The 27,218-nt window shown below is 40.9% G+C and overlaps 1 protein-coding gene across 1 annotated transcript; it reads left to right on the top strand.

Moving 5' to 3' along the window:
* The first annotated feature begins 1,520 nt into the window (after positions 1-1,520).
* On the top strand, positions 1,521-27,218 carry gid4 (GID complex subunit 4 homolog). The gene is made up of 6 exons (XM_078417749.1): positions 1,521-1,884; positions 7,176-7,235; positions 10,415-10,522; positions 14,274-14,375; positions 23,088-23,218; positions 24,715-27,218. Exons 1-6 carry the CDS (start codon positions 1,729-1,731, stop codon positions 24,776-24,778), a joined length of 621 nt encoding a protein of 206 aa, XP_078273875.1. The 5' UTR covers positions 1,521-1,728; the 3' UTR covers positions 24,779-27,218.

Genomic DNA, 27,218 nt, shown 5'->3' on the forward strand with positions numbered 1-27,218 from the left:
CCTCCCAACCTCTAACTTTCCGATGCAGAACTGAACACTTAGTCCTCACCAGAGGCCTTACCTCAGTTGGGAGAAATAGATGTGTGTTCATGTGGTGCACAGGGGAGAGTTAGGTCGAAAAGAAAGGGAGGGGGTAGGGGAAGAAGGGGATGGGGGTGTCAGGATGATGCCAGTGTCCGTTAACACTAGGGAGGAGCACCATCAGGACAAAGCAGTCCTCTTGATTAACAAGAGGCTCAGAAAGTGACAACGGTTCTCTAGCTGATGTGAGGATCTGGACCAAGGCAACGTGTGGAAGCCCTGCAGGAGCTTGGGACTCGACTGGATCAGGTGCTGCTCCAGCAGGCCGAGCGCACGGGCTGGACGCAGCCTGCAATGACACAGAGCGGTGGACAATGCCTAAAACTTGGCTTGGCCTGGCTGACCCTGCTACACCGCCAAGACAATGGGCCTTCATGGCCAGCTGCACCAATGCAACTTGGACTTTAAAAATGGCGCCAAAACCTCTCTGGTGACTCTTGTATATTGTCTCTGTGGACTCTTTCTATACACTTTGTACATAATCTAGGATTGTGCTTATGTATAGTATTACTCTGCTGAACTATATACAAAAAGAATTTAATTGCTCCTCATTACATGTGACAATAAAGAACACATTGAACCTCGAAGATAGACACTAAATGCCGGAGTAACTCAGCCGGGCAGGCAGCATCACTGGAGAGAAGGAACGGGTAACATTTCGGGTCGGGAAGTTCCTTCCTACACACATTGAACTTGGCTATTCGGACAGATGTCCCAATCTGCCATCTCTACCAACATTAAGGACAAGGACACAAAGTAGATTAGGAAGACAACCACCTACAGTTTCAACCTCCAAGTCAAACACCATTCTGATTTGGAAACATGGCACTGATAATTCATTATCATTCAATTTAAATCCTGGAATTTCTTCCTCATCCGCACTGTGGGTGTACCTTCACCAGAAGAACTGCAGTGCCTGCCAGTGGTTCAAGAAGGCAGCTCACCTCCACCATCTCAAGGGCAAATATGAGCAATAATTGGTAGTCATGCAAGTGACACTCAGATCCAGAAATATAATTCAAAGAAATGATTGGAGTTTGTAAAAATATGAATAATTGTGTAGTTATAAGTAGATTTTAAAAAAAACCATTAACAATTAGTTGCAATAAATTGCGAATGTGTGAAGTACTTTTGGAGTTCCAGTCCATTGAAGCTTTGTTGCTCCTTTCTCGGCGGTTCTATTCGTTGTTCCGCATGAAGTCAGCCGGTCAAACTAGTTCATGACTACAACTCCCAGAATGCGCCGGGCCATCGGCGCAATCGCAAACGCGGTCGAATGTCTTCTCTGCCAACCGTGACCTTTGCACCTCGTCTCTCAGCCAATGGAAATGCGTCACCATTGCAGGTCCATAGTGACGGTAACAGGGTGAGCCAATGGGAAATGGCGATGCTGCCCCCCTCCTCCCCAGCCGCGGTGAGTCAGAAGCTGGTTGCGGCCATCTCGCGTTGTCAGGGGTTGTGAAGGAGAAGTGGCGCTGGCCGCTGTGTCCGGGTGATTGCGACTCTCACTTAGCCGAACCGGCGCCCCCTCCTTCTTCCCCGCCCGCCCTCCCTCCCTTTCCTCCACTTCTCGCTTCCCTCCTCTTCTCGCTTCCTTCGCTCTCAAGGCGTGGGCTGGGCTGGGCTTTGCTGGGCGGACAACGAGAGATGCCGGTCCGCACCGAGGCGGCCTCGCTCATCCCGCCGCCTCCGATCAACACTCAGCAGCCCGGTGTCGCCACCACCCTCCTGTACAGCGGCTCCAAGTTCAGGGGACACCAGAAAAGCAAAGGCAACTCCTACGACGTGGAAGTGGTATTGCAGGTAAAGTTGTGCATGCTCCACCTTGTCCTGCATGCTCGTACCTCATTGATCGATGTGTTATCGATGCCATGTGAGTGTTGGCCCAAGGATGCTCGGAGTTACTCAGCGGGACAGGCAGCATCTCCGGAGAAAAGGAATGGGTGACGTTTCGGGTCGAGACCCTTCTTCAGATCAGTTTCTGCAGTTTCTTCCTACACTCATCGCTGCCATGAACCCCCCCCCCCAAAAGGATTGCGGAAACTATCCATTTCACGCCTATTTGCCGATAAATGTCATTTTCATCCGCACGTTGAAAGATCAAATTTAAGAGAAAGCCGGTTGGTGCATCAGGCAGCAGCAGTTGCGGAGAGAGAAACTATTAAAGATTCGTGTCGTTACTGCCCCAGTCCCTTCTAGTTCCTACCTTGATGCAGGGTCATGACCCGAAATCCTTCCACAAATGCTGCTTCACCCGCTGAGTTCCACCAACAGTTTGTTTCTACTTTCTGATTCTATTGATGGCTATTATATATCACTGACTCCTGTTCAACTATTATTAATCTTAATTAGACGTCATTAAAAAAACTTGACATATTCACCACCTCTTTTTCAACATTCTGACGAGTATATTCTCTGCAACTCGTTGGTTCACTCTTTCAACTTCACCCACAGCCCTCTGTCCTACACAGTCACAAGTGATTCAACATCGATTATTTTACGTCTTTCAATACATTTCTAGGTGAAACAGCAATTCGCATTTGCTTCCAATCCAACGTAGTGCATTTGATGCGTGTAAAATTATTTCCTCTTATTTTGGAGAAATCAAATGCAGAAGGAACTTCCAGGTGCTTGTCTCTTTAATTTGCCACCCCACTCCCTGGCCTCTGTCCTTGGCATCTTGCACTGATCTGACAAAACCCAACAGATTCCAACCAGGCACATTTACAGCCCATGAAAAGCAAAATTGAATTCAACAATTATGGATAGCAATGTCTTTTCAGTCAGTATCAGTAGCTAAAACATTTAGATCCTAAGTGATAGAAGCACTGGGATTTGGGAAAAACTGGTTGAGAATTGCCTTCATGGATAGCTGAAATTAACTTATAATAGGAGGCATAGGGTGATCAACAGTTGTTCTTAAGATTGGAAGCCTGTGTCCAAGGAAGCCTGTGACCAACAGTGTACCACTGTGTAGGAAAGAACTGCAGATGCTGGTTTAAATCGAAGGTAGACACAAAATGCTGGAGTAACTCAGCAGGTGAGGCATCATCTCTGGAGAGAAGGAATGGGTGATGTTTCGGGTCGAGACCCTTCTTCAGACTGTCCCACTGTGGTCAGTGCTGGGACGCTTGCAGTTTGCTCTATATATTCACAATCTAGATGTGAATATAGGAGATGTGATCAGTAACTTTGCAAATCGGTAAGTGGGCAAGTGATATAGAGAGTGGTAGTGTTGTGGATAGTGTGGAGGGTAGACATTGGATACAGAATGATGTTGATGTGTTAGTAAGGTAGGTAGTGCAATGGCAGATGGAATTTAATCCTGAAGGACGTAAGGTGATGCATTTTGGAAGGATTGATAAAGCTAGATAGTACGCAATTAAGTATTGATGTATAAAGGGATCTTGGTGTACCTGTCCGAGGGATGCCTAAATGCTGCAGCACTGATAAATTGGTTGAGAATTGCCTTCATAGATAAAAGAGTAGGGAGATTGGTGCAACTATATGTAAAATTAGTTAGACTACAGTACTGGTCACCATACTACATGACATTCTGATTGTATTGAAGTATATGCAGGGGAGGTTTGCCAGGTTGCTGCCTGCGATAGAATATTTCAGTGGTGAGGAGTGACTTGTTAGAATTAGATTTTTTCTTGGAGCAGCAAAGGCTGAAGGGGGACCTGTTTGAGATGTATAACATTATGAGCAGAGTAGAGAGAATGGAAGATCGAATAGTACTGCACTGGAACAGGTACTTCGGCTCACAGTGTCTGTGCCAAACATGATGCCAAAATAAACTAATCTCATCAGCCTGATTTAGATGTGCACGATTATGAGCAGTGTAGATAGATTGGAACATTCAAACTATACTGGAAGGAATAAAGGCGTAGACTATTTTCTAAATGGGGTGAGAATCCAGAAATCGGAGGTGCATAGTCAAGTCAAATCGGTAGTAAAGAAAGCGAACTCAATGCTAGCATTTATTTCAAGAGGGCTCGTATAGAAAACAGGGATGTAATGTTGAGGATCAAAAGGTGTTGGTAAGGCCGCATTTGGAATATTGTGAGCAATTTTGGGCACCATATCTAAGGAAGGATGTGCTGGCTCTGGAGAGGGCCCAGAGGAGGTTTACACGACTGATCCCAGGAATGAGTAGGTTAACCTATGATGAGCGTGTGTTGGCACTGGACCTCGCTGGTATTTAGAAGAATGAGGGGGACCTCATTGAAACATACAGAATAGTGAAAGGATAGAGTGGATGTGGAGAGGATGTTTCCACTAGTGGGAGTGTCTAGGACTAGAGGTCATAGCCTCAGAATTAAAGGACGTTCTGTTAGGAAGGAGATGTGGAAAAAATTATTTAGTCAGAGGATGGTGAATCTGTGGAATTCTTTGCCACAGAAGGCTGTGGAGGCCAGGTCAGTGGATATTTTAAGGCAGAGATAGATAGATTCTTGATTAGTACAGGTGTCAGAGGTTATGGGGAGAAGGCAGGAAAATGGGGTTAGGAGGGAGAGATAGATCAGCAATGGCGGAATAGACTTGATGGGCCAAATGGCCTAATTCTACTCTTCCTTATGACATGATAGAATAGTACAGCAAAGGAACAGTCCCATCTATATTCATGATCCATATTCGTCAATTTTCTGCATATTAATGTACCTATCTAAAAGCCTCATATGCCATTATCATATCTCCATCCACCATTACCCATGGCAGTGCGTTCCACGCACCCATCATTCACAATGTTTAAAAAAATACTTGCTCCGCACTTCTCCTTTAAACTTCGGCCATCTTACCTTAAAGCTATGCCCTCTAGTCTTTGATATTTCTACTCTGCGAGAAAAGTTCTGACATTCTACTCTATCTATGTCTCTCATCACCTTGTATACTTCTATTGGGTTTCCCCTCAACCTTCAGCACTCCTGATAAAACAATGCAAGTCTGTCCAACTTCTCCTTGTGGCCCTCCAATCTAGGCAGCATTATAGTTAATCTGTTCTGCACCCTCACCAAAACCTCCACATCCTTTCTAGGTACAGCAGGCAGTACTCCAAATGCTGCCTAACCTATGTATTATAGAGTTGCAACACACCTTCCTGTCTCTTACACTCAGTGTTCCAACCAGTGAAGAAGAGCAAACATGCCTTCTTTAACCACTCTATCAACTCGTGTTGCCACTCTGTGGGGGCTAAAGACACTGGTCCCAAGAAGCCACGTATATCAATGCTTTATACGTTCCCCTTTCATTCGACCTCCCAAAGTGCAACACCCTCTCCTATGCACTTAGTTCCCTTGATATGAAGAGCAAAATTCCAATTTTAAATAGTGATCTTTTTGTGCATTCTACTGCCTTTGATTGATTTGCATATGTGAACCATGAAATCTCAACTTTTTTCAAACCTGTCTGAATCCAAAATGAACTTCATTTATGACAATTTAGCCTGGTGTGTGATCTATGTTCTCTGCAACTTCCTACTCCCATCTACAGATTTACTGAACCTCCTTGCTTAGTGTCTTCTGTATACATGGACTACAAATTGATTTGTTCAGTTTATTGTTGCAGATAGTGAAGAATGAGTTGGAATAGAGTTAATCAGTCTTTTCTTCAAAAAACAGTGAATTGGTTAGAGTTATAGAGAGTTGTGTAAATTCTGAGACCACATATGTTGTTTAACACTCTATACATGGATGATCATTTCATTGCATAAATCGCTGGTTGTGCTAAGTAAAACAACACAGAATCAAAGCAAATATACAATACAGCACGAGGAAATGCTGGAGTAACTCAGCAGGACAGGCAGCATCTCTGGATAGAGGAATGGGTGACGTCTTGGGTCGAGACCCTTCTTCAGACAGTCAGGGAAGAGGAAGACACGGAGATAAGGAAGTATAAGGTGCGAAAATGAGACATCAAAGGGGATGTTGTCCAAGGAAAATTGAGAATAGATCATTGTTAGCTTGGAGAAGGTGACAATGAAGCATACAGAGATAAAATTGAATCAGGGGAACAGTCAGACTGGTTAGAGAACTAGAAATGGGGAGGGACGGAGAGCGAGGGAAAGCGAGGGTTACATGAAGTTAGAGAAGTCAATATTCATACCACTGGGGTGTAAGCTACCCAAGTGAAATATGAGGTCCAATATGCGCTGGCCTCCGTGTGACAGTGGAGGAGGCCCAGGAAGGAAAAGTCAATATGGGAGGGGGAGTTAAAGTTTTTAGCAACTGGAAGATCAGGTGGGTTTAGACGGACTGAGTGGAGGTGTTCAGCGAAACTATCGCTGAGCCTGCGCTTCGTCTTGCCGATGTAAAGGAGTACACACCTGGAACAGTGTATACAGTAAATGAGGTTGGAGGTGGTGGAAGTGAACCCCGGCCTCATCTGAAAAGATTGTTGGGGTCCTAGGACTGAGTCGAGGGAGGAGGTATAGGGACAGGTGTTGCATCTCCTGCAGTTGCAGGGGTTAGTACCTAGGGAGAGGGTAGTTTGGGTGGGAAGGGATGAGTTAACCAGGGAGTTGTGGAGGGAATGGTCTCAGTGGAAAAGGGTGGAGATGGTAAGATGTGGCTAGTGGTTGTATCCTGTTGGAGGTGGAGAAGTGGTGGGATCCCATTGGAGGTGGAGGTTCTCATGCAATCTTCCAGTTTTCGGGTGCTACCCTTGAATCTATATTTTTGGAAGGTTGTGGCCATAGTCTGTATTATTCCTTCCATTCCAACGTGAGCCAAGAATGCATCCTATCTCAACGGGTAATGGGTCCTTTTTAAATATAGCTAGCCCTTGCAGTACCTTTTTTTAATTAATTTTCAGTTGCATCTTCCTTGACAGGAAGATTTTATTTTCCTTGGTGAATACTGATGTGAAGTACAAAGCATGTCTTGTGTCTCCATAAGCAAATTTCCTTTGGTCTCTTTTGGCCCCACCTCTTCTCTTGCAACCCTTTTGTTATGCTTATGTCTATGGAATATTTTTGGTTTCTATGTGGAAAGAAATTTATTCTGATCTCTTGTTCAATTTGAATATTTTGTTTATCTCTGATTACATTTGGTAAGTGAATACAAAGTAATAACACATTTTATTTCTTTCTGTAGCACGTGGACGTGGAAAACTCTTTTCTCTGTGGATACCTAAAGATCAAAGGGCTCACGGAGGTAAGCAAAAGAGGTTCTTTGCTGAAGTATGGATAATAATGAATGATATTCATTTTAGATGATGTTCAAGTGACAAAAACAAATTGTAATCCCGAGCAAAGCTGTGTTTGTAGCTGTCTAAATTAATACTAATGATTGTTAATATGAGGTTCTAACTCTCTGCGGTTTTGGAAATGAGACCATGAATACATCTGTCTTGTGTGTAATTTTTGTGAGGTCCTTTTAAAATAGCTTCCTATTCTACCCAGTACTTGCCCATATAGACAGGTTGGTCAGCTCCTAGGCAGTAAATCCATCAACCAAGAGACATATTTGGAGGTTCTTGTATGTTCTTTGGCAAATGGAAGATATGGAATAATAGGCTGCGACTTGGTTGGGGTGGGGAAAATTAGGGTTAACAGGAAGTCCTTATTCAGGGCCAGATTAGTATTGAAATTGAACTATAGCAGAAGAAATTGGGTACAAAATTTAGGGACTTGAATAGCTCTGGGGACCGCTGTGTTGTCATGTGAAAATGTGATCATGAGCATTGTGAGAAATAGTATATTCTTACTTGAAAATTCAATAATTATACTACTTTCTACCCTTCCTTAAGCTGCAGACATTTGTTATGGTATGATTCTGTAGATAGAGAATTTCTCTCTTGTTGCAGAATAGCCAATATAACTGGAGGGAAGCATAATGGGGCCTGATTCCTCACTCGAGATTTATATTTGGCTCCAGTGAGATTTAATGGATAACATTCAGGAATGGAACTTGTGGCTGATTTGGTCTTCCTGGTATAGGCGATTCGCTATTTGACAAAAGATTCTTGACGTTTAAACAAAGTTTCGTAGAACTCTGAGGTGTGGGGTCTCGACCCGAAAAGTCACCCATTCCTTCTTGCCAGAGATGCTGCCTGTTCCACTGAGTTACTCCAGCTTTTTGTGTCTATCTTCAAAAAACTGAATCTCTTTGTAAACATAGAATTTTGTATTTGGTCAGATCAGCTTTTGGGATAAAGCATTTAATTCTTAGCATTCTTTGTCAGTGCTAAGTTTTGTTGTGATGGTGTGGCCAATTGCTGTGTACAACTCCCTTTATTCCTCCACAGTGACATATGTCTAAAGCCATAATTTTAAAAGATCACTTCCTACTACACCAGCATGAAGTTCCATCCCACTCACTCTCTCTTTTCCACAGTCATTGCACTTCAGGTAAGAATTATTCTAGTCACTGTGCAACAGCATGGTTAGATTCCCCTCTTATTCTGGAGTGATCCTGTCATCTGCTTCATTTAATTATTCTATTGTGCCCACTTATGAGAGTTAATTTCTGTTACATTTTGTTTTTCATTTCTGTTCAATTTTAACACTTTTTTCACCTACTTCCAACAGCAGTATTAATCATTTTCTTGAAATGTCGATTTTAGTTTTAACTTCATCCCACCAAGCTCTTTTGGCTTTGCATTTCCTTGTCTTAGGCGTCTTTTGTATTTTGTCCATGTTTTATTTGAAAATTTCTGTCTTTGACTGGTTTCATGACTGCAGATGCTTGAAATAGTCAGCAGGTCAGGCAGCATCTGAGAAGAGAGAAATAGATTTAACATTTCAAGTTGATGATCCTTCATATGCTGGAAGTTCATCCATTTAATGTCTAGACCTTTTTTCCTCAAGGATGCTTCCTGACCTGCTGTGTACCTCCAATATTTTCTCCCTTTTTAGTTACTAATTGTGACTTGTAAATGCCCTACGACTCACTAAATGTCAAAGAGGAGAACTCTTTGCAATGATAACTTCATTCATCAAAAATTACTTTTTCAATAACATTGTGAAAGCGGAATTCTTTGAGATATAGCCACCTTTTGTTCTGTGTAGGAAGGAACTGCAGATGCTGGTTTAAACCGAAGATAAACACAAAAAGCTGGAGTAACTCGGCGGGTCAGACAGCATCTCTGGGGAAAAGGAATAGGTGACGGTTTGGGTCGAGACCCTTCTTCAGACTGAGCAGTCCAAAGAAGGGTCTCAACCCGAAACATCACGTATTCCTTTTCTTCAGCCTGTGGAGTTACTTGAGCTTTTTGTCAATATCCACTTTTTGTTCTGTAGTCTGAATCATAAAGGAGCAAAATCACCATGCCGTACCCATTTTTTAAAGAAATATCAGTGGTTTCAGAACAGAAATCTTGGGAACATCTATGAATACCATTCTGCCATTTTCTGCTTCTGTTGAATTGGAAACTTAAAAAACAAACTATTCTTGTCTTACAAGTCAAAATCCTTATGAGATCAAATTGTCTTCCAAAATTCCATAGGGTGGATATCAAAGCTGAAGTGTTAGGGCTGAGGTGTTCCTAGTAACCCAAGACTCCAGCAACTGATGTATTTAAAATATATATATCAGCAAGGATAACACTGCTGCCTATCTTCAAATTCCTTTAAGAATGTAATATTGGTTTTCCTTGAATCACTTGCATTGAGTCCAGGTCATGTTTGTGGGATGCTGTAACATGCAACTTGCAGTATTTCCTGTTTACTATTCACTATGGTTATGATCCTTTAATCTGGTTGTTTAATGGTGGCCTGTTGATGCCTATAAATATTTTGTGGTTAATGGGTGTCACTAGCAAGGCCAGCATTTATTCTGCAATCCAGGTTGCCTTAAGCCAGTGCAGTTCCTACAATGAAGGTAGCCTTGTAGAACTCTTTAGAGATTAGAGGATTTTGGTCGCGCAGAATGGGGTGGGAGCACTGGAGGAATATTATCGTCTGAAGGACAGCAATGATTTATGATTGTTGGCTAATCGCCAACATCTCAGAGAAATTATGTATAGACAATTAGATATAGGTGACAAGTACTTGACCCTTAAACAAGGACCTCACATTCAAATATTTTTGCAATGCGTGAGGGACTTTGAAATTTAACCACTTGTATTTATTTTGTATGTAACATTTCAGATCTTGAAGAGTTCTGCAGTATTGAGCCTTCTGTAGAACTAAACAAATACATTTTATTCTTTTCTCAACTGTTGGTACCTGCACCTGGTTGAACCATTCTGTTAGATTATATCAATGTTGTTGTTCTAACAGTCACATAGTAATTACTGTTGATGTCGAATAATACAGAGGACAGAATATTATATGGAGGCATCATAATAAAATGGTGTTGATTTAGTCTTTGTTCATTTTTATACCTTTCAGGAATATCCAACTCTTACCACTTTTTTTGAAGGAGAAATCATCAGTAAAAAACATCCATTTCTAACAAGAAAATGGGATGCAGATGAAGATGTAGATCGAAAACATTGGGTAAGTTTTACTCTTAATTTTTGGATATTAATTGTCAGGATATTCAAGTCAAGATAAATATCAGAGGGGAAAACAGAGTTTCAGAACAGAAATTTCCCCACATGCTGTGCAGTTTATCTCCACAGTGTCGTCTTTTGAATGAATGAATGAATAAGTTTATTGGCCAAGTATGTGCATATACAAGGTATGTGCATATACAAGGAATGTGCCTTGGTGCTCCGCTCACAAATGACAACAGTTAACAATTAAGAATAAAGCATAAACACATCAAAACAATAAGGATACAACATTACGGTCTAAACATGTGGGTGAAAATAAACCAGAGCAATAAAGGGGGGGGGGCAGTCTTTGCAAACTGGAGTCAGTCTGTGAGTAGGTGTGAATTGCTGCTTGGGGAGGAGAGGGTGGGGAAGGGTCCAGTCTTTGCAAACTGGAGTCAGTCTGTGAGTTCGTGTGAAGTGATGATTGGGGGGGGATCCCAGGATTATGTTTCTATTTCTCGAACCTGCATTAAAACTCGTTCAGGTCGTTGGTCAGCTGACGATTGTCCGAGCGGGGGTATTTCCTCTTGTAGCTGGTGATTTCTTGCAAGCCCTTCTAAACTGAAGAAGGATCATTAGCTGAGAACTTGCTCCTCAGCTTCTCAGAGTACCTTTCCTTGGCAGCTCTGATTCTTCTTCTCAGCTTTTACTTGGCCTGCCTGTAGAGGTCTGTATCCCCGCTCCTGTAGGCCTCAACATTTGACAATAGACAATAGGTGCAGGAGTGGGCCATTCGGCCCTTTGAGCCAGCACCACCATTCAATGTGATCATGGCTGATCATTCTCAATCAGCACCCCGTCCCTGCCTTGTCCCCATACCCCCTGACTCCACTATCTTTAAGAGCTTTATCTAGCTCTCTCTTGAAAGCATCCAGAGAATTGGCCTCCACTGCCTTCTGAGGCAGAGAATTCCACAGATTTACAACTCTCTGACTGAAAAAGTTTTCCTCATCTCCGTTCTAAATGGCCTACCCCTTAATTCTTAAACTGTGGCCCCTGGTTCTTGGGAACATGTTTCCTGCCTCTAACGTGTCCAATCCCTTAATAATCTTATGTTTTGACTGGCGGAGCTGTCTGAGCTCTGCTGTGAACCAGGGCTTGTTGTTGTTGAACCAGATCCGGGTCTTCGTGGGAATGCAACTGTCCTCGCAAAAGCTGACATAGGATGTCACAGTGTCTGTGTACTCATCGAGGCTTGTGGTTGCTTCCCTGAAAACATGCCAATCAGTACAGTCAAAGCAGGACTGTAGTTTTTCCAATTCACCTTGCTTGTCCACCTTTTTGTTGTTCTGACCACAGGTTTAGCAGATTTTAGTGTCTGCCTGTACGTCAGAATAAGGTGAACTAAACAATGATCGGAGAGACCCAGAGCCGCCCGAAGAACCGAGCGATATGTGTTCTTGATTGTAGTGTAGCAGTGATCAAGTGTCCTCTCCCTTCTGGTGGGGCAGGTAACATGAAGTCTGTACTTTGGGAGCTCACGACTGAGGTTGGCCTTGTTAAAGTCCCCCAATACAATGACCATGGAATCCGGGAAGTAATTCTCTACCCTCAATACCTGATCAGCGGTTGTGTTTGCGCCTCGCGTACGCAGGCTGGGGGGGGGGGGGGGGATGTAAACTCCAGCGAGAATAAAAGAGGTAAATTCCCTCAGAAAATAAAAGTGTTTGCAGTAGAGAAAATAAAAATTCTAGATTGGGGAAACAGAAGTTGGACAGTACCGTGATGTCGCTGCACCTGTCCTGGTTAGTGTAGGAGCATATTCCACCTCCTCTTGATTTTCCCGCTGCCTCTGCGCCGCAGCCCGCTCTGTGTAATTGAGAACCAGCCAGTTGTAGTGCGTTGTCTGCGGTCGACTCGCACAGCCAGGTCTCAGTGAAGCACGGGGCAGCGGCTCGTGGAAAGTCCTTGTTAGTGTGGCACAGGAGTGGTAGTTCGTCCACTTTGTTGTTGAGAGAACGTAATCCTCGTCGCCGGAGTCGGGTGAGTGCTCCAGAGCGCTTCCCACGGGTCCTCCTCCATTTCAAGACCTTGAACGCAGCCACAGCCTCGCCGACGGGTATGTCCAAATAATCCAGCGAGTAAGAGAAATCCGGAACGATGTTTGAAGGTACCGTATGTCTGAGGAGTACCTCTCTCATGAAAGTGATCTTTGTGGGATTTCCGCAGACAACACAAACGAACGAACAAATACATACAGCAAGGAGCAGTACACCGTGGCAGCCATCACCAGCGCCACTTCAGTGCATTACAAATCAATGCAATTCACTTCAATATTCAATTTTATGTTCTCGTCTTGTGAATAAGGTCAAATCCTGGTTGTTTATTTGCTTGGGTAAGGTGTCTGCTGTGCTAGGAAGTTTGGCAGTACCGGGGAACACTTCTGGAATTGCTCTACTCCTTCTGGAAGCTCGGATTGACTACCGAGTACAGAACCTGTGTATGACAGATACACACTGGAGATAAAACTGCACAGCATGTGGAGAAACTGGAATATTGTGGTCCACATGCAATGCTATAAAGGCACGTACTCTCCCTGACACCGTCTTATCCCTTCTTCAACTGTCGGGTTCCTCAAAGTTTGGTTAACACGACGGGCCACTAATAATCTGCAAAGTTAGAGGTTGCTTGACTTATTGTGGAAATCAGGTTAATCATCGGTCCCTTGACTGGCTTTCATTAACCCCACAGTTGGTGAATTAGGAATAGGTTTCAGATTATTAAAAATCTAACATTTAACCCAAACTTGTTTATTTTAGCAAGTGTTGAAATATGGCCCTCCATGTTTTGGCTTGTTTTGTATGAGCCTGCTTTAGTCCATTAAAGTTAAAGGTGTTGATGCATTGAAGTAATTTGTCCCTGGTAATTTCCCCCGGCTGTATGTTTCGACCTCAACTATATCACTTTTGCTATTTGCTTATCAAGCATTCCATATAAATATGACTGTCCATTAGCACTTAATTTAGCTACTTTATTTTTTGGACATATTTTCAATGGTTCTGATGTTGAATATTAATCACTAAGTTGGTCCAACACTTTTCTTAAACCAAAGTTTGAGAATTAGAAAATTAATGTTTAGCTGCAGAGCTAAGTGAAGAGTTGGAAACCTGCAAAAAAATGATGAGTTCTTGGACAGCTTTTTACAAGCATCTTAAATTTGTTTCAGCGTTACATGAAGAAACTCGTACTGGGCAGTCAAAGAAATGCTCAGAATAATAACCTGATGCGGTCCAGCCCAGATTAAATTGTTCATGAAATTTCTCTGCATTTTATGAAATAGTTAATCAATGTATTCACAGCTTCAGCTAAGACTGTTTCTTGAAAAGAAGTTGCCTCTACCTGCATTGGACAGATTATAGGTTTAATCTGACTGCAAGTGACTAAAGAACCGTTTAGTACAGGAATTAACCATATGGACAGTTCAGTAACTAGATCTTCGGAAATACATTTTTGACTGATTTTTTTTTATGTGGTGGAATAGAGAATGGAACCCATTAAAATTCTTTCAGATGCGATTATGTAATAGTTGCTTTCATACTGAATTCATATTAGGCCCTTTCATTCTCAATACTAATCTTTTTGGATAGTTTCTGAATATTGTGCACTTTCACTTCCATTTATTTCTAGGGGTGGTATAAGATTAGAGTGCTGTTGTTTCAGTAATTTAGCTTTTTCCTGTTTTGCATTTTTGTGTTTTTTTTGTTTTCCAGGGGAAATTCTTGGCATTTTACCAATATGCAAAAACTTTTAACTCTGATGAGTTTGATTATGAAGAACTAAAGATCAGTGATTTTGTCTTCATGAGGTGGAAGGTAACAAGGATAATTTAATTATGTGTGTTGAAGCTTGTTTTATCTTAACAGTTCAGTGACCAAGATTTATCACTAATTTTACTTTGATTGTTGAATGTGACAACAGTAATTGACTGGGAGTAACATAATTGAGAAACATTTCCACGTCTCTGCCACAGGCAGTCTCTGGGTTATGACAGTGTTCAGTTCCTGAGTGCTGCTCATAAGTCAGAAATAAACAAAAATAGTGTGTGGGAGAGGATCACGGAAACGGCTGTGATGGGAGAGCAAACAAGCACGGGAAGAATGGCTACCAGCCAGGCGCTACTCTGAGCGAGTGAGTCTGCTTGCCTCAACACCCCCACCTCCCAAAATCACGGATCATTGACAAGATGGGGTGATGGTGGTGAGGTGAGAAGGCACTGGGAAATGCCCTGTTTCTGAAGATGCCTGCAGCAGCCAGCAAATCCTTCCTGCTGGTCTCTTAAAAGTTCATTCACATGTACGGGGTGTCCATAGGTTGGACATTCATATCCAGAGAAGAATCTCTACCGTGAACTCAGTAGAAGTCCAAGTAGCATATATAAAAAGAATAATTTGTCAAAATTATGCCAGTCAATTGTAAAAATCTCTGAGGAATTCTATCTGCTGCTATTTTCCTGAAAAGACTTTCACATAGATTTGTTCTTCCCTTTTTAATAGGGGAGGAGTTGACCCAGCAGACATATTAATCTGAAGAGCACTTGCATAGATGTTTACAGTGAGGAATAAATATTTTCAAGATATTTATGTTTTATCCAATGTCTTGATGCACAAGAGATGAAGTTGCTGCGCTTATACAATTTTGTGGAGTAAATGGGCAAATTTTATTGGGGAGAAAAGCAAGAGGTTGTGTTTATTCCAGGGAAAACCATTCTGCCCTGCATTTCCTTCAATTTGAAGGGGAATCTACATAGTTCATGGCCGAATATCTACGATTGCTACTTTTAGATGATGCCTTGCACTTTGTGGCAGGGGAGTGGGACAACCATATTGCATTAATTTGGTGATGGCAGGGAATCACTGGGCCAAAGGGCAGCCTTTTGTATCTGAGCAATACTAATCCTGGTTGTTTTCCTTTGTCTTCACTATCATTAAAAAACATTTTTAACTGTTCAGCAGCCCAACAAAACAGATAAAGTCAGATTGTGCCACTATGGCTATGTATTAATGCTAAAGCATATGAAATTGATTCTGTGTTTGGAAAAACAGTAGCTCCAGGTCAGTTACATGCTCATTAATGAATCGCAGTGCATCTAGTGTTTATATCCCTTTATCCAATCCTCTCCACTTTATATTCCTCTCTATTGCCAGGAAACGATAACATTTATTTAATAGCAAGCGGATATTATCAAAATTAAACTGTTTTGGAATCTCTGCTCACATGTTTCTTGACCAAGAACTCTTTTGTGTTCTTTCAGTTGAGTGTCAGAACTTAATTCTGTACATTCTGAGTTTTCAGGATTTCCCAATGCAAATCTAGATATATTCCCATTTCATCTTGACTTTTTCCAGTTTTATCTGTATGTATATTTAATTGCCCTGTACGGGAGTTGGACGACCCCGCCCCCACGATGTCTCCACTGTCTTGTGTGCATGCCACATGTATAGTCGGCAAGTCATTGGTTCCAGCGGCTTTAGGGCTTGTCTACCTAGCATGTGAAGCCTGGGTTCGGCGGATTGCGCGGAGGAAACCACCAGGACGTTCAACGGGCAGAAAGACGATCCCAGCAAAGCGCCGTGGAGCGCAAACAGGGCAGAGTGAGATACGTAGACACTTCTGACCATCCACTGCATCTTGACCTGTCCCCAGCCGCCCCGACTATGTCTTGCTGCTGGAACCCGATAGGCCACGACGAGAGAGTGAGGCCGACGATCTACGCAACTCCCCCTCACTTAAATCCAAGTCAAGCGCAGGTCATGACTTCAACACCATACTGTGCAACCTCAAGTCCTGTGGCGATGGGAGAGTGGCGAAGCAGCAGGTGTGGATACACTGGAAGCTATAGCCACGAACCTGCACACAGGCGGCCCAGGGAATAAGGTCGCTCTCTACTGGACCGAAGCAGCAGTGCAGTTCGGCAGCCCCCGGGTGTCTGAGCAGCCCTCTTTAGGATTCGCTCTGCTCACCTCCATGGAGGAAGGGGCTAAAAAAGTGCCTCAAACATAGCCTGCTTCACTTCACCTTGGCCAGCATACCGCGGCTGGCGGCGATCCCAATCAGCGGTCGAAATAATAAGAAAAAACAAGTTGAAGGTGCTCAACCTCGGCACGTGGAACGTGCGATCCCTGCTGGATAACATCAAGGCAGATAGACGCACTGCAGAGGCCCAGAGGAAACGCACCATGCACAAGGCCCGGGCTACCTCTACTTCCACTGCAGCACCCATCCACTTGTGGCCTACATGTGGGCGAGCCTTCCGGGCCCGGATTGGCCTTACCAATCACTTCCGGACCCACAGTCACCAATCCTCCAACTGAAGTGGTCATCTTCGAACCCGAAGGACGAAAAATAACAACAATTTAATTGCCCTTGTGCAGACGACAGAGGTAAACCCTGGAAAATTGGTTTTGGTTAATGTACCGTTTGAATCTTTTGCGACAGACTATTATTGCTTCAATATATTCTAAGGGTCATGCTTACCCTTCCTTAAAGGGCTTGTGTTTTATGATCTTCATGCAGAAGCTGAAGGGTCAGTTTGGATTGGATCCTGTTCCTTTTTCATTTCGATTTGGTCTCTAACAAAACAAAGGAAAAGGAATAAGTCAAAGGGACCAGAAACGTATTTGCCCAAATTAACTGTTTTTACAATTTTGTTCTCTGCTGTGGCCAAGTTCATGCATTTACCTGTCAATAATATTCACAATGCAATTTAGAAGTGCTTTTTGTGATGAAGTATAGGCAGAGGAGCTTCATCCTATCGCATCCTAGTGCAATCTTGAGAATGCCCCTTGAGGAAGTTATTCACTTAAATAAAAGGGCCTCAGTGCCAAATTACTCTGTCACAAACTGATGCAGTTGCTGTACAAATTTGGGGGGGGGGGTTAAAGTTGTGATTTCACTGACAAATAACTTTGACATTTAATTTTAAAGTGAAAAGTATACACAAGAGACCCAGTTTAAAATATTGCCATTTAAAAAAATATATAAGCTTGAGATAACATTTCTATTAAACTCCATATGAAAATATTTAAAACTTTGTGATATTTGTCTTCTCGTGGAAGTAGTATTTCAGTTATAACTTTAGACAAGAGATGTTTAACAAATCTAAATAAATCAGTAGTATATGGATTTTAGCGACTGGCATCAAGCATCTGCAGTTCTTTCTTACACATCCTTGTTCTGTTGTTTGAACTGGGGAATGTTGCTACCCACTGAGCATAATGAAGAGCTTGTCTTGTGCAGCCCTATGTAAGGTGCAGGAAAGGATGTGTTTTTTTCCTGTACAATTTAGATTGTTCATTGAAATGTCAAACTTTCTGCTAAACCCAGAAGCCAAAACCAGATTATTTCTGTAAATAAGCAAAAAATTTAAAGATTGTGCTAATCAAAAACTGACTTGTTTTATATTGAAAATACCCTTGCTGTTTCCAATACCTTGGGAACAATTGTTCTGTGCTGCGATGTTCAGATTGCAACGGACGATAGGTGCAGGAGTAGGCCATTCGGCCCTTCGAGCCAGCACTGCCTTTCAATGTGATCATTGCTGATCATTCTCAATCAGTACCCCATTCCTGCCTTCTCCCCATACCACCTGACTCCGCTATCCTTAAGAGCTCTATCTAGCTCTCTCTTGAATACATTCAGAGAATTGGCCTCCACTGTCTTCTGAGGCAGAGAATTCCACAGATTCACAACTCTCTGACTGAAAAAGTTTTTCCTCATCTTAGTTCTAAATGGCTTACCCCTTATTCTTAAACTGTTGCCCCTGGTTCTGGACTCCCCCAACATTGGGAACATGTTTCCTGCCTCTAACGTGTCCAACCCCTTAATAATCTTATATGTTTTGATAAGATCCCCTCTCATCCTTCTAAATTCCAGTGTATACAAGCCTAGTCACTCCAGTCTTTCAACATCGAGAGTCCCGCCATTCCGGGAATTAACCTAGTAAATCTACGCTGCACGCCCTCAATAGCAAGAATATCCTCAAATTTGGAGACCAAAACAATAGACAATAGGTGCAGGAGTAGGCCATTCGGCCCTTCGAGCCAGCACCGCCATTCAATGTGATCAGGGCTGATCTACAGCCATTTCTGTTTCTGTTTTACAATGATGAAAAATCTATCAAATGCTTTGCTCTCAGCATGATATTTCTTTTCTAGGTTTTGTATTAAGTTGTGTAATATGAATTTAAAACCTTCACTATCAAACCTTTAGAAAATTTCAGTGAATCATCCCCTATGGAAAACTTCCAAAATCAACATTATCATTGGTTGTTTTGTAATATTTAGGCTTTATATTGTACTTTAGTTAATAATAGCTTGATTTCTGGTTATATACGTGGCAGATGTTATAACCAATTCACGCATAACGGTATAATATTCTATACAAATCAAGATCTGGGGGAACGGGGATTTCATTTTTCCAAATGGGAATCTCTGCATTTCTAAATTCAAGCTACATGGGAGCCATCTTTTCTTTTACGCTCTCAATTGCTCAAAGTCTATTTGGTTCATTTTTTGTCAAGTCGCAGCAGCTCAACAAGAAACTAAGAATTTGTAGCAATCTCTCAAATATTTAATTTCGTAAAGTAACTGCAAGGCTCTCAATATTCAAAGAACTGTAGTGAGATCCTTTTGTAATGTAATGAGATCCTTTTGCATAATGACCTTGCAATATAAATGAAAACAGCTTGTTTTGAAACATGCCTAGGGAGAGGTCTACTCCTCAAAGCAATCAAATTTCTATTTTTTAAAAATTTTAAACAATTTACTTTAAAGAAGAGACGCGATTTTCCCAAGTCACAATGGAAATCCTACGAGGAATGGGCCCAATGGGTCCACTTGGTCAAGTAATTTCTAAACGCTGGCAAAGAAATATTTGCATCCAAATAACACCTTTTGCATCCACAGCATATCCCAAAGCACTTATCAGCCATGTGTAGTTAAATATGGCAGGCAACTTGCACACAGTGAGGTGCTTGCAATAAGAGAGAAATGAATGAACGATTTAGTGATGGTGGATTTTACTTCCGACACCAAAGGAGAGGTGGTAGATCTTCAAGTGGATCTAAATGTTTCATCTGAAAGATGGCACCTCACAGTATATTATCAAGCCTTTAGTACTCACTGCTTCATAAGTATAGATTTTGTGCCTCAGTCTAGATAAAAGGGATACTTGGAATCCTTGGACAGTTCTCGGTGGTCATTTTGTAAATGGAGGGACATAGACTTGGGGGTGTGTCTTTAACATGTTAAATGTGAAAGGAAACGGGAGGTGGAGAATTAAGATTCTCATCAGTTCTATATCTTTTCCATTTGCGTTTAATGGCACAACCTGAGATCATTTTTTTAAAATAGATTTTGCAAGAAAAGAAAAGCATACCTGAACCAGCACAGTAACTTTTTGATGACAGTTTTAATGGTTTATGAAAAACTTTAAACATTATGTTTTAGCAAGGAATCATTTATTGTCAAAGAGGAGGTCAAAGTTTGCTTTTAGTCACTGTGCTGGGGTTGTTTGCTTTCAGGGTGTGATGCTGTATTAAGATGAGACCAAACTGACTTTTAAATTTACATTCAAGTTTATATGAATCCCACCATTTCCATTTAGGCCACAATTAGTATTTGGACTATGGGGTGGGAGGAGGAGGAGGGGAGTGGAAAGAGAGTGGAACAAGCTGGCATCGAGAGGCAAGGCATTTCTCAATTGGGAAGGAGGCAGAGTCCTCCAAAACCATTCTTCTGGGACACACCTATCCCACTATTGCCACGTACACCAAGGAAAATAAACGTTGGTGCAGAGGCACAGTGATTTTCTCTTTTCATCGCAACATAAACAGATAAAATTTTCTACAAATTGCCTGAAACTGACAAGGATTTCCAGGATACTGAACTCATTAATGTTTTGACTTCATCCTACTGCAACTGCTCCATAAAAGTCCTCCAACTCAAATAAATCTCAACACCTCTTTTTAGTCCTGCCTACATCTGCTCCACGTGGATGCCATGCCTGCCTCTACCAACTGATGCACAGCAGCTTCCCTCCATGATTGCGATCCCGAAACACAGGACCTCAAAGTATCCTCCGTGCGCAAGGGCTGCCAGCACAGTAAGTGTATAAATTAAAAGTCTGTACTTGTTGCCTTATAAACACAAGTCACACGAAGAGGAGAAATTCTGTTTTATTCGTAGTGTTTTCTGTAATATGCCCAAATAAAAGTATAAAATTTATACCGGGACTCCTGAAAGCGATCTAAAATGGGGGAATCGCCATTAAGCTATCAAAATGACTGGGGGTAGAATGGACAAAATCTGAATTATTCACTTTATCAAACTAATTCCATGATAGATTTCCATTACCACCCATTAATCAGTCAAACTCCTGAAGAAAGAAATTCAGGATGGCTTTTGAAGATTGATATTTATTGAGAAGGAGATGGTTTAAGATTGTAAGAGAAATACTTTGTTTAGAAACTAAAAACTTTAGAAAATATACGTGTACCACTCTAGGTTAACTGATTAACGGGCGGTAGGGGAAATCTATCATGGAATTAGTTTGATAAAGTGAATAATTCAGATTTTGTCATTTTGATAGCTTAATGGAGATTTCCCCACTTTAGATTGCTTTTCTGACAGAACAGTCATACTTATTAGGTGGGGTCGTCTTCATATTGGATCACCTGTGATATTTTCCCCAGTTCAAATTGTTCCAAAATAAACATACCATTTTGTAATGCAGGTGCCTTCTGTCTGACATTTTACTTCACTTACAACTGGGAAGCCGATTTTGTTCCTCATAAGTTAGCTAGGCATGATAATGAAAAGAATATTATTTGAAAATGACCATGCTTGCCACCTTAACCGATCATAAAAGTGTGCACTAGTTCAAATTGTGGTCCTGTTGTGAAAACTACTCCAGGTTATCTTGGCAAGTTGTTATCGGTGTGGTTTCAAATAAAGAGGCCTGAAATGTGAAGCTTCTTTAAGGCTCTCAAAAATACATTAATTTCACTCCTCCCAATGAATTTAAAGTTACACCTTTAACATAGGGATTCTCTACTAATATGGATTCAACAATGTAAAAATTATTGGAAAATTAATTTAATGCAAAGATTAATTTTAGTATTTGAATTGCGCAACTTTGACTTGAGTTGTGGGCTTGCAGAGATAACATCTTAGTGCTTCATAGATCTGAGCAGAAACATGAGGGAAATTAACTAATAGGATTGTCAAAAAAAGTAGAATTTACAAAAACTTGTAAAAGTGAAAAAGCTGCAAAATTGGTGGGAAGAGTTTCAGAAGATGACGAGGTAACTCTGCCACCAGTGGGGTTGGGGTGGAAGAGACGTGGCTGTGGTTTGCAAAAATAACAAATAAAAGCTGTAAACTAAATTTGTGGAAAGTGTGCAGCTGCAGGATAAACCAAGATTTGTACAAGCTAGAATTTGTACAGTGCTTTTCACAATCTCAGGACATCTCAAGGTCCTTCTGAAAACAGAGAAGTGGCTTTTGAAATATAGTTGCTGTTGTAACATTGGGAAATATGGATTCCAATTTGTGCCAAGCAGGTCCTACAGAAAGCTATGTGCGATATGATGCTGATTGAGGGAAATCTGTTCCTCCGCATACTCCATAGTGTATTCCAAAGGTCTACACTAATCTATCAGCACTTGTGCTGTTTCTGGAATGAGCACAAGCTCACAACCACCTTGCTTTGCAGCACAATCGCTACAATAGATTCAAAGTTAACAACTTATAACGGATCTGCTACATGAAATATTTACATAAAAGATGGGATTTGAAAAGTGCTTTGGGATATCCTGAAGATGTGTTAGGGTGCAAAAAACTGAACACATTGAACGCTTCTGGATTTTTAGCATGCCCTTCACCTTTTTTCCACCTTGGATAAACTATAAAAAATTGGTAAATTGTAAACTTTTTAAAGGTGGTTATTTCTTCTTCATGCCTGCAGACACGGGCTAATATATAAATGCAGGAATTAAACCATGACGCAAAGTGGACTGCTATACTTCCATTTATTATTCAGAGTTTATTTTCGTTATGCAGGATGTAATTGTGTGCTTTTGCACATATCCAGGCATTTCGTCCTCTTGTATCTGAACTGTTTCTAATCAATTTATCAAAATAAGTCTAGTTTCTTACGGGCTTCTTATCTTTTTCTTTCATTTCAAAAGGGAAATGTTATGTAATGTTGTAAAAGTTGGAAATCATGTTGATTTGTGTGTGGATACGCTGTGCTAGTTATTTTTCCTCATGGCATACCTAATTACACCAATCTATGCAAGTGGCTCCTCAATATTCAGTTTTGCATTGTATACAAAGTATACTGTGCCTCTTTTATAAACAAGCCTTTTTAGTTAATCTGACTTTTTGATTCATTTAAGTTGGCTAGAATTATAATATTTCCTAATAGGTTTCATGTATTTGGGAATAAATTAAAAAGTGTTTTGAAAGGTTGCTCTATAAATGTATTTAATTGTACCGAGGTTTTTCTTTCTTTTCCATCAACAGGAACAATTTCTAGTCCCTGATCACACAATCAAAGATATCAGCGGTGCTTCCTTCGCAGGCTTTTATTACATTTGCTTCCAAAAATCCACGGCTTCAATAGAGGGCTATTACTACCACAGGAGTTCAGAATGGTGAGAGAAACCTGTCAACATTTTGATATAAATGATTTTAATATTTTCAGCACAGATGGCAGGGCAAGAGGGTCTGAGCTATTAGGGAGAGGTTAAGTAGGCTGGGACTCTATTCCTTGGAGCACAGGAGGATCAGTGGTGATTTTAGAGGTGTATAAAATCATGAAAGGCCCAGAGTATGTGAATTGAGGACCAGAGGACGTGGGTTTAAGGTGAAGGGGAAAAGATTTAATAGGAATTTGAGGGATACCTTTTTCACACAGAGGGTGATGGGTGCATGGCACAGGCTGCCAGAGGAGGTAGTTGGCTGGGACTATCCCAACATTTAAGAAACAGTTAGACAGGCACATGGATAGGACAGGTTTGGAGGGATATGGAGCAAACGCGGGCAGGTGGGACTAGTGTAGCTGGGACTTGGTGGCTGGTGTGGGCAAGTTGGTCCGAAGGGCCTGTTTCCACACTGTATGACTCTGACTCTACGACTGATCCACCTATTTAATCTGTATTGAGCACATTCCTACCCTACTATACCAGGTATCACTCAGAAAGTGCTCTATTGCTTCTAGATGATTTCGTATGGGATGAAAAGCTGAAGACCCAGGGCTGATCACTATATAACATCAATTGTCACATTCCTGTAATATGAGAACATTCACTTTACCCTAACTAAACTAGGCTAATAACTGCAGTGCATTTGCTAAACCATGTAAGGATATCTCCAAAACATATGATTCTTACTTTTTACTTGGTCCTCGTGCTTTTTGTTGATCTTTCACACATTTAGCTAGATTTGGCTTTTGTTATAGCTTTTTCTGCTTTTGTAATGGTTTTGCCTCTCTTTTCTTGGTTATCCTTTGAGTTTTAAAATCCTCCCAAAACTTGACGAAGGAGCATCAGCCTCATTATTCATCTACTCTCTTCAATGTTTCTTATTTATTGCAGTGGAATATTTTTTCCCATGTTATTCATCAAAAGAAAATAATGAATGATTTATTTATTGTTATTTGCAGATGTATCTTATATTCTGATTATCAATGTAGTTTGTCTTATCTGTTCCTCGTAGCTGTGTTTTTTGTCGTGATTTTAAATCTTAATTTCTGAATCATTCTTAAACTCAATAAATACTTCACCATTGTAAAATATCATTATACCGTTGTACATAGTTAAACATGCCACAGACGGTTTCACTTTAAATTAATTGGTAAAAATAAAATGTTAAATGTGTGAACTAATGTTTTATCAGTTGCATGAACTACTTTACTGTCAAAATACAAGTAATCACCTGAAAAGTTTGAGAAGTTGAACACATTTGAGTGTACTACTTTTCAATCTGCTGTCACTGATACAAACATTTCATCAACTTACAAGATGATGAACAAGGGCCCGAGCAGATAGTTTCCCCCTCTGTATTCCTGCACTCTAAAAATAATTATTTTCATTGTATGTGTGTAGATTTGATAGAGTTTTCTGATAGAATTATTGCTTTTATTTTATAGGTATCAGTCTTTAAATCTGACACATGTCCCCGAACACAGTACTCCGATCTATGAGTTCCGGTGACGTTCATCAATGTGGCCTCCAACAGTTGGGGGAAGAGTCGATAAATAGTGGAACTGTTAAGGAGGTAGAGAGAGAGAAATGTGTTCTGTAACAATGAGAACAATTAAGTTTCTCTGCTGCTGACAGACCGACCACAACGTGATGAGGAGCTCGAGCATCAATAATCCAATCTAAGTGCATGACTGTTGGAGCTTGTGATCACCGAGCAAAAGAAAACTCCATTTTAATCTCATTTTTAATGCTAACTTAAATGGCACTTACAGATTTTCAAATTTGGTCTCTGGTTTATAAAGTTCTTCTTGTACTTCGAACTTGTTGTACACGAACTGGCAATGAGCCAATAGTGTGAGAGCTGTGTGCTATTGTGTTTTTGTTTCTTCCCCCCCTTTTTTTTTGCTGTTGCTATTTTTATACATTGCTAATCAAGCTTGAACTCTTTAGATGGCAGTGGCCCTTTTTTTAATCTATGCTGCTGGTGCTGTTGCACATGTTCTGTACTTGGGTTTTTATGGGAGAACAGAAGTGGCCTTATCCTAACAGAGAGCAATTGTTTAGATACCACAAAACAGTATTGGAGGGAGAGGTGAAGTTTAAATACAATACTCAATGAATAAATAAAAAATCTTGACCTTTGTAAGACTCGGGTTGTATAGAGCATTTCTGAAATGGCATGCTTGGCAGTGTGTTAGTAAGGCCTATGACCTAACTGAGAAGCTATAGGGAATAAATCAAACCTTTTGGAAAATAGTTGCCAGGCTATAGCTTTGTAATTTTCTGTTAACACATGCTGTGTGTGGAGTTTTGAGGTTTTTTTTGTGTATGTCACAGGTGTGTGCGTGTTGTTGGTGCTATCTCAGCTTTCGCAGAAGGATACTGTGTGCCTTTAATGATGTAAATCCATGAGGAATTACAGAAATATTCAATTTACATTGCATTAGTAGGAAATTCCATGCACAGTATATTGCTCGTTGGAGGTTATGGGTGGCAGCCCCCCCGCAACTCCTCCAAGGAAAGCCTTTGTGCAAAGTATTGGATCATATTCCGTGTGCGCAGAGAGAAACAAAACCAATCTAGCCAGGGGTCGAACCAGCTAGTTGATGGTGGATGTTGCACTTAAATCGTGGATGAGGGAGAGAAAGGGTTTCCAAATTGGACAGCCTATTAATATAATTTTTAAAATATAGATGTTTTAATAAAATTGGTGCAAAAATAATTCTTCTTGAGCTGTTGATGACAAGATGCAAGAGATTATCATTCTCATAATAATTGTCACTTTCAAAAATGTAATTGCACCTCAATGACATTCTAATAGAATACCATGTTATAACTAAATCTAATGGCTATGATGGGATTTAATTGAACAAAATGGTTATGTTTGCAATTTTGTAGCTAGTATTTCATGTAACTTTGAACATTTTAACATTCATAATAACACTTGGGTGGCATCTTGTGTAAAGTTAGAAAAAAATAATGCATCTATCATAATCCAGTGACAGACAGAGAAATATAGTGCCATCATTTTTACAAAATTATATTGCACCAGCTTTTTATGTCCAGTCTTTAAATTGTTGAATCCTGATAAATGCTTTACTGATTTGCCAAGAGAGATGATAATGCCTGTGTGGAGAACAAGGAACTGCAGATGTTGGTTTACAGAAAAAAACCTCAAAGTAGCACAGCCGGTCAGAGAACGTAGATAGACAGCATTTCAGGTTGGGGTCTGAAGAAAGGACCTGACGTGAAACGTCATTTATCCATGTTCTCCAGGGATGCTGCCTGACCTGCTGAATAAATGCAACACTTTGTGTCTTTTTTTATATAATGCCTCTTGGCATGTTTATGTGAACGTTTGAGTGTAAATGGGAAGAGGATGTTTATCTATGGATCAAGATTACACTTGGATAAAGGAGCCTCTCTTAAAATATTTGAATAAACTCTAATTTTTGAACCCTACATCGAAAAGTGAGGGCAGTGTTTTGCTTTGTACTATCCCAGTGTTTTTTGGAAAATAGGAACTTTTAATTTCACATAGTTCAAGACTTCTGAATTTTGCATCTTTTTGGAATCCCAATAAATAAGCTGAAATTTTGTTTTTTTTAATTTAAAACATGAAGAGGTGTGTAAGTGCGAGGAAAGATTGCTGAATAGGGTGAACAGCCCATGTACATTGAGTCTGACCTGTTGATACTTGAGAGAGTGACGAATTGGATTGAAAGTGAGTTGATTTTATTGTATAAATCAGAGCACAGGAATGAGTGTTTTTATTACTTTACACTGTTCATGAGACTTCAGGAGCTTTAAGTTGCAGATCTGTGGTGATATTAATAAGGATATTGCATCCAATAAAGGTCCTGTGAAAGACTTTCTGAAGTTTGTACGTTTCTGTTTGTGAGATGGAATTCGGCACTATTCCACTGTAGTTTCCTCTGCATTCATGTAA

This window comes from Rhinoraja longicauda, chromosome 21 (assembly GCF_053455715.1).
Source record: "Rhinoraja longicauda isolate Sanriku21f chromosome 21, sRhiLon1.1, whole genome shotgun sequence".
Lineage (NCBI taxonomy): Eukaryota > Metazoa > Chordata > Chondrichthyes > Rajiformes > Arhynchobatidae > Rhinoraja > Rhinoraja longicauda.

Coding starts and splice junctions, on each gene's coding strand:
- gid4 (XM_078417749.1), top strand. CDS start 1,729: ATGCCGGTCCGCACCGAGGCGGCCTCGCTCATCCCGCCGCCTCCGATC. Junction 1,885..7,175: donor ACGTGGAAGTGGTATTGCAG/GTAAAGTTGTGC, acceptor TTCTTTCTGTAG/CACGTGGACGTGGAAAACTC. Junction 23,219..24,714: donor TACCACAGGAGTTCAGAATG/GTGAGAGAAACC, acceptor TTTATTTTATAG/GTATCAGTCTTTAAATCTGA.